This window comes from Ostrinia nubilalis, chromosome 17 (genome assembly GCF_963855985.1).
Source record: "Ostrinia nubilalis chromosome 17, ilOstNubi1.1, whole genome shotgun sequence".
NCBI classification, from domain to species: domain Eukaryota; kingdom Metazoa; phylum Arthropoda; class Insecta; order Lepidoptera; family Crambidae; genus Ostrinia; species Ostrinia nubilalis.
Genome location: NC_087104.1, coordinates 13,360,435 through 13,373,841, shown reverse-complemented (window position 1 = coordinate 13,373,841; position 13,407 = coordinate 13,360,435). Strand labels below are relative to the sequence as shown.

The window sequence follows — 13,407 nt, the reverse complement described above, 5'->3', positions numbered from 1 at the left end:
TTTACCAAATTTCTGTCTTGTCAGGGACCACCTTATAATCGGTCAAAACCATTTTGACTGCAAAAATCTGTTAAAAGTGGTTTTGACCTGGGTGTGCAAGTGCACTTTGTGGACCACTTGAAATGCTTCCAGGGACCACCAGTGGTCCGCGGACCACCGGTTAAGAGCCACTGCAATAAAAGGTGGATGGTTGCTCACCGAGATCCTGTTTAGTAACCGTCCAGCTCCAGTTGTTGAAGCCCCACTGTGCGTGGCCGAAATTGATGAGTTGCTGCCGCTTCTGCTGCTGCTCTGGGTCTTCATCGTTATGGAGTGTCTCTGCCGCTGGCATGTTCATGTTGTCCGGCTGAACATGCAAATGGACATGTTAGAACGTAATGTGGGAAAAAGATCACCAATTTAAAAATTGAAACTCCTCAAATCATAGACAACAAGATGGTAGAATGCCAGACCATATAAAGAATTTAATATTTGAACTAAATAAGCTTCTCTTTGAAATCTGGTCTTATTATAAACTAGTTTTCCGCCCGCGGCTTTGCCCGCGTGGACTCCGAAAAACCCAAATATTTTACGGAACCCTATTTTTTTCCAAAATAAAATTTAGCCTATGTTACTCATGGATGAAGCTTTCGAATGGTGAAATAATTTTTAAAAACGGTCCAGTAGTTTTTGAGCCTATTCATTACAACCAAACAAACAAAGTTTTTCTCTTTATAATATTAGTGTAGATTAATAAATTCAACATTTGCAAGTGCAGGGAATATATCCTCACATCCACGGCAAACTTATGAATCTGCTGTTTTAGTGAAATCATATTCAGTTAAATAACTGCAACAAATCATAGTTTTAAGCTTTCGCTGTCCTGTCAAATACATATTTTACAGATTCGTAACTTTGCCGTGGATATCCACGTATGACAATTAGAACATTTGTTTTTACTGCCGCTGTCTGCAACAACACAATGGACGCTGGCATATACTTAACTTGAGGGTATATAGAGAAAAATCTGTCTGGTACATACAGGAAATAAGCACGTGAGCGCAACACCAAAGATCCCGTTACCACCAAGCAATTATAAGTCAAGAATGTTAGCAGTTATAGAAAAAATGTAGCTTGATCAAACATAATTAATTAAAGAAATATGTGAGCCTGTTTTCTAATGATTCTGCTCGTACATATTGGCTATGATTTCAATTATTTGTTGGAAGTCTTACAACTACCTACATTTGAACATTATGAAAGTAGTATAATGCAGGTAAATGCGTAATTTAATTTAGCACAACCTCTATGCGCAACAGAAAATATCAAGGCTGTTCTCGAAGCACGTAACCATATAATAACACGTAGAAAGTTTGCCGATACGTAGTTAAAAAGGTTATTTACCATTTTGATGCTACAATTCGCCACGGGAAAGCCAGGTTTCCTCTGCATCCTGGTAAGCTTTTGCTAGATTATTTCGTCACAAATCAAGATGCCATGAAATTACTTGTAATCTCCACTTGTCGCTTTGAGTAATTTTGAAACCACTTCTTAAGATTTTAGCGTAAAATAGCACAAAATAATCCACAACTTCCAAAAAATTGTATTGACATTTTGCGTGGAAGTTCCGTTTCATTCATAAACAAAACTCTACTAAACAATAACTTTGCATTTGAACCGAAAATAATGTGGAATGGAACGCACACTTTATTTAATCAGCATGTGAATCACAGATGGCGCCATTATAGATTAATCTGGCCATTAGATGATTTTTTTTTATATTTCAGAATTTTCAGAGAGATGGTCAGTTTCAAAAATTTTTATTTCCTTACGTTTCTACGGGCCACTGCAGTTTTTTTGAGTTCTATACTGAAATTTACATAAGTGGGAGTACGTGTTTGCCTCAACTTTCGTTGCGCAACCTTTAATTTAGTTGAAAAAGCTATCCACTATGTTTTTGCACATAGATTAGCTGATTTAAGGTAACTGAGACAAAGTTATTTTAAGTTTTTTAATTAATGCGTCTTAACTAACGCCCTCTTGCAATGTTACTGTCATGCTGTATGCCGTTGCCCGGTGTATCATAGAAAAAAAATGTTTACGTCAATGTCAATTTGCCAATTTATTGTTTCCTATGTATTACTTTTCTCTATGATTTATTGATTTATTTGCAAAACTTGCAGAAAGTTGTGCTACAGGTTGTGCTGGTGCCGGGCGTATTACAACAATTCAAATAATTTAAACTTTTAGGGGACTGAATTGCTATTATTTCACAATAAAAATGACTGAGTTCATAGATATCGACGGTAGCATTTTAGAGGGGGTATGTATTTAAACCATACCATAAAAAATCAAAACAATAAATACTATTATTTTCAGTACATAGTTTTGCTAAGATTTTAATGTGTTCAAACTTTGCAGGGTGGTCAAATACTGCGTATTTCTATTGCGCTGAGTGCAATCTTAGGTGTGCCAGTTCGAGTGAGCAAAATCAGGGCGGGCCGAAGCAAGCCCGGGTTAGCTTCGCAGCATCTAAAAGGTAGTACATTACTACTGTTACTGATATTGCGCAATGTGATTTAAAATTATATTTTTAGGCGGTTATTCGTCTAACTAAAGTACTTGAAACAACTTTGTTACAATCTATAATATTTGAAAAATTCATAAGACATGTCAAAGTTTTTAGAATTTTGGTAAACTATTGACATACAGATGCAATTATTATTATGAAATTATTCCTAAAACATAGAAATGATAGGTATGTAGGTAAGTAATTTAATTCAAATTGAAAAAGAACAATAGTACAGCTAAGCAATACAAACTAACATATTTAAAATTCTTTTCTTTCTAAATATTTCAGGCATTGAACTTGTCGGAGAGATGTGCCAGGCAAGGGTGAGGGGCGCCAGTATAGGCTCCACCGAGATTGAGTTCACCCCGGGCCCGCTCAGGGGCGGGCAGTATGAGGCTGACACACACACTGCCGGGTATTTTAAATATTTACTTGATTTGTTATTGCCGTTTTTCGCTATAAAAACAGATTTCAACGTTTTACATTTTTGGTGCAAAAATCTTGCCTTTGCGCTTTTATTAAATATTAGATGATGTTTAAAATGAAAAATTTCTATCTTATGCTAGTAGATTATTTAATTCATAATCCAGTCAAGTTATAACTGGTAAAATTATCATCACTTTTTATAATTATTTATTTGCTTGTCACGTTGTAAATACAAATGGCGTCGTCGCTGGCCACCGATGGCTGTAGTCGGTGGCCCATTTGCGCCGACACTAAGAATGCCATTTTACTTGCTGGCGCTATTTTCCAGTTCCATGCATTAAAATTGTTTCCAGTTCGGTCAGCCTGCTGCTGCAGGCGGCGCTGCCGTGCGCGCTGTTCGGCGCCGCACCGGTTGAATTGCAGTTACGCGGCGGCACCAACGCTGCCATGGCTCCCCAGGTCGACTTTATGGCGCAGACGTTCCGCAAGCTGCTGAATCGATTCGGCGCGGATTTCGAAATGACCATACATAAGAGGGGGTGAGTAATAGTATAATATTGTACCATAGGTGGACTACATGGCTCCGTCTAAAATCAAAATCAAAAATATTTATTCAGTTAGACCACAAGTGGCACTTATGAACGTCATAATAATATAGTCTGTGGACTATATGGCGCCGCAGGTCGACTTCACCTGACATGACATGACAGCGCGGATGTTCCGCGCGCAACTGAATCGCTTCGGTGCGGATTTCGATTTAAGTATACATAGGTGCAGATGAGTGATACTACACTGGCACCAACACCGCCATGGCTCCGCAGGTCGACTTTATGGCGCAGACGTTCCGCAAGCTGCTGAATCGCTTTGGCGCGGATTTTGAAATGACCATACATAAGAGAGGGTGAGTGATACTACCTTTACCGCATGTGGACTATATAGCTCCGCAAGTCGACTACATAGCGCGGGTGTTCCGCGCGCAACTGAATCGCTTCGGTGCGGATTTCGATTTAAGTATACATAGGTGCGGATGAGTGATACTACACTGGCACCAACACCGCCATGGCTCCGCAGGTCGACTTTATGGCGCAGACGTTCCGCAAGCTGCTGAATCGATTCGGCGCGGATTTCGAAATGACCATACATAAGAGAGGGTGAGTGATACTATACCTGTACCGCAGGTGGACTACATGGCTCCGTATGTGGCTATATGGCGCCGCAGGTCGACTATATGGCGCAGACATTCCGCAAGCTGCTGAATCGATTCGGCGCGGATTTCGAGATGACCATACATAAGAGGGGGTGAGTGATACTATACCTGTACCGCAGGTGGACTATATGGCGCCGCAGGTGAACTACATGGCTCTGCAAGTGGACTATATGGCTCCGCAGGTCGACTTCATAGCGCGGATGTTCCGCGCGCAACTGAATCGCTTCGGTGCGGATTTCGATTTAAGTATACATAGGCGCGGGTGAGTGATACTACACTGGCACCAACACCGCCATGGCTCCGCAGGTCGACTTTATGGCGCAGACGTTCCGCAAGCTGCTGAATCGCTTTGGCGCGGATTTCCAAATGACTATACATAAGAGAGGGTAAGTATGATACTAAACTAATACCACAGAATAATAATATTCTACTACACTAGCACCAACGCCGCCATGGCTCCGCAGGTCGACTTTATGGCGCAGACGTTCCGCAAGCTGCTGAATCGATTCGGCGCGGATTTTGAAATGACCATACATAAGCGCGGGTGAGTGATACTATACCTGTACCGTAGGTGGACCACACCACATGGCTAGTGCTAGCCACCTCTTGACATGGCATGGCCAGTGGTCTATTTCACGTATTTTGACAGATCTCGCTGACTGACGTCCAGAAGTCGTCCCATCGAAAAATAAGTTCTAAATCCGTATTCACAAGGGTCATTTCGACAGAACGATTACTCGATAGGATCGCAACTCGGCGATTTGTTGTCGTTGAAGTTTTGTTACGTGAGGTCCTCCCCTGAAAAATAACTCTAGATACGCCAATGATCGTTGCCTTCTGGTACCCTTCTATCAGCGCCCTTCAATTGACTCCTGATTGCCGTCAGGTACTTCCCCAAAGGCGGCGGGCACGTGTCGGTGCGGGTGTCGCCGGTGCGGTACCTGAGCGGCGTGGACATCATGCAAGGCGGCCGCGTCACCGCCGTGCAGGGCGCCAGCTTCGTGGCCGGCAACCTGCCGCTCCATGTATGACCGCACAATGTTATTAACACGTTCCCCCCCCCCCCCCGTCATAAGTCCTATGGCACCCCCTACCCCCCAGGATTTTGGGGTTACCTACCGATTCGAAGATTGAAAGACAGTCGCACCACCCCGTATCATGAGGTAGACCGCAGACTTGTCATAGCAGATCCGCTAATCAGTACTATCTGCGCGACTTGTGTCACCCCCTCTGAGGCTTGGCATCCGAGGCGGACCGAATTCATACAAATGTTATTTTGCAACAACAAGTCTGCTCTCTATGAAACTCTAATGTAAAATCGACCGTTGTTGCCGTAGTGATTTTTAGATTGATTTTCGTGAAAACGGCGAGACCCGTACTGCCATAATATGAATTCCACCTTTCTAAAATCTAAAACTAAAAGTAATTGCTAAAATCAAGTGGCAGTGGGCGGGGCACATAGCTCGTAGAGACGACGGCCGTTGGGCCAGAATAGTTCTCGAGTGGCGTATATGCCGTTACCGCGGCGGAACGTGTAAGGCCTCAGCCTCGAATTTAGCGGGCAGCGGCGCGGGAGCGGGGCGGGCAACGCAGACCCGTTCTCCAAACAAGCGGGCAGCTCGCGCGGCGCTTTAGCGGCGAAGTGTTGTGTTCGGGGTTGTGTTGTCGAGATATTTGTTTTTATTCGCAAACGAAATGTCTGAACAACGGCGACAATTTTATTTCGATTCAAATTTATTCCTAACTCGATTTAATGTGGGCAAAAGAAGGAATGCGCTGCCCGCTCGTTGCCCGCTCCCGCGCCGCTATTTTCGAGAACCGGTCTATTTGATTTTACGCAAAAGATCCTGCCGCTCCCGCGCCGCTACCGCCGCCGCCCCGCTGCCCGCTAAATTCAAGGCTGAGGCCTAAGGCCGTGTCCAGATCACGCGTTTTTACTCGCGCGTTTTGAATCGCGAAACGCACGACTGCATGTGGACAGAATGTGTAAACCTCTAGTATCTCACTATGAGTCTGTCCAGATGACCCGTTTTTACTCGCGAGTTTCGAATCGCGCGATTGTGAGGTACTAGACGTTCATATATTCTGTCCACATGCAGTCGCGCATCCAATCGCGCGATTCAAAACGCGCTTGTAAAAACGCGTCATCTGAACACGGCCTAAGAATCTGAATCGCGCTATTCGAAACTCACGAGTAAAAACGCGTCGTGTGAACAGGCTCAGGCAGGATTCACATTGACCGGCGCGAGTCGGCGCGCAGCGTCCGTTCGGACAAAAATCAAATCAAATCAAAAACATTTATTTCTTAGAAAGAAAATGCGGTAGAATGCGCGCGTATCCGCTGGAAATCTGGAATACGCCCGGAGCCGACCGGCTTCCGACGCATGCTCGCGGATCCGTCCAGATTGAAATCTCAGCTGATCAGTTGTAAGCAATGAGGGCTATCGTTTTTATACTTAACAGTTGGCACCCCTGGCGATTGACAGGACCTTAATCTACAGTGGCGCCATCTTAATGAGTGCAAATGCGATAGTCCTCCTACCACTTTCGCGCTCACCAGCTGGCGCCACTGTCTTCGCTACTAGCAAGTGACAGGACCTTACTCTACAGTGGCGCCAACTGGTGAGTGCTAAAACGATAGCCCTCATTGTAAGCAAAGAAGCGACTCTAAGAACTGTTAATAAAATACTAATTTAAAAAAAAATATATTTAAATAACTATATGTTTGGATCAAAACCATTTAGAAAATTTAAATAACTTTATTGACAGTTAGCGCATGGAATGGCAGATGGCGCGAAAGAAGAGCTCAGACCTGTGTGCACCAAGATAGACATCAAGTGCTACAAAGAGGACAGGAGCGTGGCGCCCGACAACTGCAACGGTATCAAGTGAGTTTCTTAACAGTGTTGCTAAAAACTTGTTACTTCTACATTCCATAAAAAATAAATAACTTATTTATTTATTTATTTAATAACAATCTTAGCTCTAACATTACAGGTTACCCCAATGCGATAGAATAGATTAATTAGTACATATTTAACAATTAAAATTGCCGCTATGGCTATAACATAAAATAAATAATTTTACTTTTGTGAATTCAGTCAAAGAACAGCTGAATAATTATGTCAACGGTTCTAGCTACTACATTATGTGTACGCATCGTTCTGGTAATTGGCGCCTCTTTTAGCATATTGGTTCTTGCATTCGGAATTGCGAATAGAGGAGGCTGCCGGCGCCGCCATACGTACCGGTCCGGCACACAAAGCGTCATCGACTGCAGTACGTCCTGGTTGCATACCTTTGAAATAGGAACAAAAATAACTCGCTATATTGCGATTTTTAGAATAGAAGAGATTACAAAAACCTTCCATGGCGTATCCGGTCGGGTAAAGTAAAATCTATATCTAAAAGCGAAAGGTCACTGATTGACTGACTCTCTCATCACGAAATCTCAGAAACTACAAGTGCTAGAAGTCTCAAATCAAATTTTACATGGTTCCTTTTAGAACGTAGTCGCTCGCTAAGACTGGATTTTGTAAAATTCAACCCCTAAGGGGGTAAACCGAGATCCACGCGTACGAAGACGCGGGCGGCCGCTGGTTATTACATAATTATTTGAACAAATATCGTTTATTAAAGACAACCGAACAATCTAAAATAAAATCCATCAATATTTATTTATCAAATCAATAAAAGCTGCTGTACAAATAAGTTCCTCACCGTGGCGCTAGTATCGCAGACGAACTTCATCACTTGCAATATGAACTTCAATGTTATTGTCATAAAGATTACATTAGCTCAACCATATGAACTGTGGATATGGTCGGCTCCGGTGAACTTGAAGGTCATGATCGAGATAACACAAAGAGCAAGGCGTGGTGTTTTATTAGCACACCGCGACCGCTATGAATCGGCTGGTTTTTACTAACGCGAAGCGCCTCTAGATGGCGGTGTCCGACTTTAAAACGCGATATCAGAGTTTTTTTTCCGGTAAAGACATCCCTGCGTCGAGTCGGACGAGTTAAGACCTTACTTCATAGGATCATTTCTATAGTAAGCTCTTCGCTAGACCTTCACACTATGTGAAACCACCCTTAGCTAAGGAGGGATGTCGAAAGTGAAAAAAATATCGATACATCGATATTAAAAAAAAAACAATCAATATTGGCATTGATATATCGCGGAAAAGTTATCGATATATCGGCAAAATTTAAAAAATATTGTGGTTTTAAAATAACAGTGTATTTAGCTTAGCCTAGCGCAATAATATAAATTGTAATTTTTATACAAAATGTAAATTATTTTAATGTACAAATATCTCAATAGAAACAGTTATTTTTCCATTTCTTTTACGGCTTTGGATTCTAGCGACTTTAGAATTGGTAGCCGGCATCGGCTGTAAAGGCACTTCCAAGCCAAGATCCATAAATAAAATAAAAATATCGTTTTTGATACAATTTTCGATATTGGATATTTTATATCGATTTATCGGTTAACAATATATCGGCAAAAAATATCGATATATCGAATTAATAATATCGAATATATCGATATTTTTTCAACAAGCCTACCCTTAGCCGCGTTGATGAGGCGTGGCGCGGCGCCCTGAGCGTGAGACGGGCGGCAGTGTCCACTGTCAGCCCTCGATGATCGTTCGCCCTTCGCTTCGGCGGAGAGGGTGGGGCGTTGTCGCTGTCTGAGCGGCTTTTTTTAACCCTTTTAATCCATTATGAAAATTACACTGCGCTCGCGCATTGTTTCTATTCTATGATCTTCATTTTAGTTTAAGTTTGATTTGGGAAGATTTCATTTTTACGAGATACAAAAGGTTTCATCAAGGGTTGCTAAAGGATGTAGTGTGAAGTAAAATAATTTTAAAAAAACTTGTAAACATTTTTTTAAAATTGTGTTATACGTAGACTTCATAACCTTTGAAATTCACTGTTGTGTACAAAACTTAATAACGGGTATATGTATAACCAATTGAATTACTGGAGTTAAACTCTCTTTCTAATATTATTGAAAAAAGTATTGTCTATTTTATAGGAAATTAAGATAAGATCTATTACAGTAGAATCCCGATTATCCGGATCAATTAAAACACCCCTGTGTTCCGGATAATCGAATTCAAAGTAAAATCAAACAATAATTAACTTTTTACAATAGAAAGGGTTTTCAATACATCATTTAGAATCTAAAAATCTAAATTTTATACCATTGGATGAGTCCATTTCTTTTAACAATGAACTAAACGACGTCCATACCGTGTTACGGTGGCGGCACCTTCCGTTTTTATGGGTCCAGACCTCCAATCGGTAATTAGAAATCGTGAAGAATGAGTCCGGATAATCGGATATCCGGATAATCGAGATTATACTGTATTAACCTAGGATAAGAATAAGAATAAGAAAAACTTTATTTGACACAAAAAAGGAAAAAAATAAAAAACAGAACAAAGGGACTTAAAACTATACACGCATATTTTTGTGCCAAAAAGGAGCCACGCGTGCATGCACGCGTGCCCCGACGGTGGTTTTCAGCGGGAGCCTCTCCAACCAACATTATAAATAAAAATAAAAAAAACATTAAACAAAACAAAACAAAAACAGAACATTGACAAATACAAAACATTGACAAAGAGGGCGCCACTAGTACTATTTAGCACAATGGAATGACGATCATTACTTTGATAAAAGCACAATAAAAATATTATTTGCAAATTAATAAGAAAATCAATAATATAGAATGACGTTTACCGCTACAAAATTATTTCGATCCACATTCCGACTAGCTATAAATTTATCAAAATATCAGTTTTATCGGAATTAATTAATTATCGACTCGAGTCACACGACATCACTGAGTTTTCGTCTAAAACTGGATTGTTTTTGTCTCTAGCCTGTGGTGCACGCTGGCATCGGGCAACATCCTAGGCTCGGACGCGCTAGGGATGCGAAACGTGGAGGGCCGCGCGGTGGGACGCGCCGCGGGCATGGCGATGCGCCAGGACCTCATCGTCGGCGCCTGCATCGACGAACACGCACAGGTACAATAGAATAGAATAGAAATGGTTTATTGACACCATAAAAAAAAACAGAAAAAAAAACAAAAAGCAGAAAAAAAACACATATTATGTAGGTACTATTACAAAGAGGTAAAGGTGAGAAAAAAACTGCGCCAATAGGCACCCGCTCAGCATTTATCGTGACATGCTCAAAAGGGCATGTCACGAGGCTGGCCTTCCGCGGACGCCCTTACTTATTGCGCATCTCTTGGAGAAGACACCGACTAAAAATAAGCATGGCGATGCGCCGGGACCTCTCCGTCGGCGCCTGCATCGACGAACACGCGCAGGTAGACTGAAGCATTCATCTGACAAGCTACATGCAGGCCAGCTGTGGTGCACCTGTCATTAGGATGCATCCTAGGGTCAGACGCGCTAGGGACGCGCCGCGGGCAGTGCGATGCGCCGGGACCTCTCCGTCGGCGCCTGCATCGACGAACACGCGCAGGTAGACTGAAGCATTCATCTGACAAGCTACATGCAGGCCAGCTGTGGTGCACCTGTCATTAGGATGCATCCTAGGGTCAGACGCGCTAGGGACGCGCCGCGGGCAGTGCGATGCGCCGGGACCTCTCCGTCGGCGCCTGCATCGACGAACACGCGCAGGTAGACTGAAGCATTCATCTGACAAGCTACATGCAGGCCAGCTGTGGTGCACCTGTCATTAGGATGCATCCTAGGGTCAGACGCGCTAGGGACGCGCCGCGGGCAGTGCGATGCGCCGGGACCTCTCCGTCGGCGCCTGCATCGACGAACACGCGCAGGTAGACTGAAGCATTCATCTGACAAGCTACATGCAGGCCAGCTGTGGTGCACCTGTCATTAGGATGCATCCTAGGGTCAGACGCGCTAGGGACGCGCCGCGGGCAGTGCGATGCGCCGGGACCTCTCCGTCGGCGCCTGCATCGACGAACACGCGCAGGTAGACTGAAGCATTCATCTGACAAGCTACATGCAGGCCAGCTGTGGTGCACCTGTCATTAGGATGCATCCTAGGGTCAGACGCGCTAGGGACGCGCCGCGGGCAGTGCGATGCGCCGGGACCTCTCCGTCGGCGCCTGCATCGACGAACACGCGCAGGTACAAAGTACACTTCACACACAGTACACTTCTTCTTCTTATCATGTCGACAGCAAACCTACACAGCGTCAGCCAAAGCTCCGCCACAAGAGTGGCGTTGTCAGCAGCATTCATTAAATCCTCCTGAGTGCAGTTGCTCGGGCACTCAGGGCACGACATCATGCGATGAAGCCATGATGGGGAACCAAACCGCACCTGCACTCCATGTTTGAGCCAAGAAGCCAAGAATCCCCACCTGACCAGATTGTTCTTACTACGGCCAACCTGCGTCCGAAGTCTATTTAAAGACTTCCAGGTAAAGCCAGAGGAGCTCATGTCCAGGTGGAAGACTCTCAGACATAGGGACAAAAGGGCAGGGGGGATCAGCTCTCTCGCGCCATAACCTGCATCTCTCTTTTGACCGATCGTCATGAAGGAGAGAGGACACACATTTTACGAAATTGCTTCGGCTTTTTAGCCATTTTGAGGCACAGGGTCGTAATCAAAAAGTGGGTGCCGTGTGTCACCCAGCATGGCCCATTTCTCGGAAGAGGCCGCGACGGCTCTGCGGATCTCTGGGGGCGCTTTTCCAGCCAGCGGATACAGCATACAGGTACAAACGCTGATTGCATTATTCTGTCGGATTCATCTGACAAGCTACATGCAGGCCAGCTGTGGTGCACCTGTCATTGGGATGCATCCTAGGGGCGAACGCACTAGGGATGCGCGGCGTGCCTTTAGTCTCAGAATGTCCAATTTGCAAAATGTCAAGTGGTTGCAAAATGTCAAAGTCTCAAAATGTCCAAGCTGCGAAATGTCCTTACCGTGCCTGTAAAAATAACAAGTCTATGAAAATAGCAAGCAGGAGATCCGTTTTTTTGGGGTTGAGGCTTGTGTCCAGCAATAAACTGAAACCATGACAACTGACATCTTAAAAAATAATTTTCTTGACATCTTGTACTTGGGTTGGGTGGTTTAGTAGGATACCTCACCGTCTACTGCTTATTTATTTTTTACTGGCAGTTCTATAAATAAATAGAACAAACAATGTAAATTTTCTCTTGTTTGCAGGACCAAGTGATCATATACATGGCACTGGCCGAGGGCAAGTCGTCGATACGGACTGGATTCGTCTCTCGGCACACCAAAACCGCCATGCACATCGCCGAAATGGTCGCTAAAGTCAGTACCAAACACTAAAGTATATGTTACTTGAATGTTCCCATTGACATAGCCCGCAGAATCGCTAAAATCAAGTGGCAGTGGGCGGGGCACATAGCTCGTAGAGCTGATGGCCGCTGGGGCAGGAAAGTTCTTGAGTGGCGACCACGAGCCGGAAGACGTAGCGTGGGCAGGCCTCCCACCAGGTGGACCGACGATCTGGTGAAGGTCGAGGGAGGTGCCTGGATGCGAGTGGCGCAGGACCGGTCTTTGTGGAAATCCTTGGGGGAGGCCTTTGTCCAGCAGTGGACGTCTTTCGGCTGAAACGAACGAATGTTCCTATTGCAAAAACTTATGAATTTGAATTTTCACAAGGAAGAAAGAAGCTTGGATTTCTTGATAGTCTCATTTTAATAGTAAAAAACCGACTTTTTCATTCTACACATATTTAGCTTCTCTATCTTTTCGCTGTCCATCAGCAGTCTTCTATGAGAACATTTAGAAAGATTTTTTTTCTTAACTTTTACAGAAAATCAGCCCTTAACCTTATTTCGTTATTTGTTTTCCATTTTCAGGTTAAATTCGAGATATATCCTGATTCAACTCTCAGAAATCAAAACATCATCGAATGCACCGGCCTAGGGCTTACTAACAAACACCTGACCCCAGCTCAGTAGTGTTCCCTAACATGAAGTCATATTGGCGAAACCAGGCTGTCGATACTAGCTATCTGGCTAACATATAAAACGGTATTTATTGCTCGACTGAATGTATTTGTGTAATGTATGAATTTAAGTGTGTTTCTGTATTAAGTTTAAGATATTTTTAATTTTATGATTAAAATTTTCGCCAACCATTACGTTATTTATTATAGTAAATAAACTTTAATAAACTCAGTTAAAACTTTTTTATCGAACACGTTTGACATTTAACTTATCC

At 43.4% G+C, this 13,407-nt stretch overlaps 1 protein-coding gene and 2 non-coding genes across 3 annotated transcripts; all 3 read left to right on the top strand.

The window, feature by feature from the left end:
• Positions 1-2,211: 2,211 nt before the first annotated feature.
• Positions 2,212-13,324, top strand: LOC135080119 (RNA 3'-terminal phosphate cyclase). The gene is made up of 9 exons (XM_063974805.1): positions 2,212-2,302; positions 2,401-2,518; positions 2,840-2,966; positions 3,331-3,516; positions 5,071-5,209; positions 6,954-7,072; positions 10,083-10,230; positions 12,379-12,489; positions 13,044-13,324. Exons 1-9 carry the CDS (start codon positions 2,261-2,263, stop codon positions 13,143-13,145), a joined length of 1,092 nt encoding a protein of 363 aa, XP_063830875.1. The 5' UTR covers positions 2,212-2,260; the 3' UTR covers positions 13,146-13,324.
• Positions 8,208-8,353, top strand: LOC135080306 (small nucleolar RNA U3). Its single transcript, XR_010258972.1, has one exon. It is a non-coding gene; the product is annotated as a small nucleolar RNA U3 (small nucleolar RNA).
• LOC135080305 (small nucleolar RNA U3) lies at positions 8,704-8,889 on the top strand. Its single transcript, XR_010258971.1, has one exon. It is a non-coding gene; the product is annotated as a small nucleolar RNA U3 (small nucleolar RNA).
• Positions 13,325-13,407: the final 83 nt, after the last annotated feature.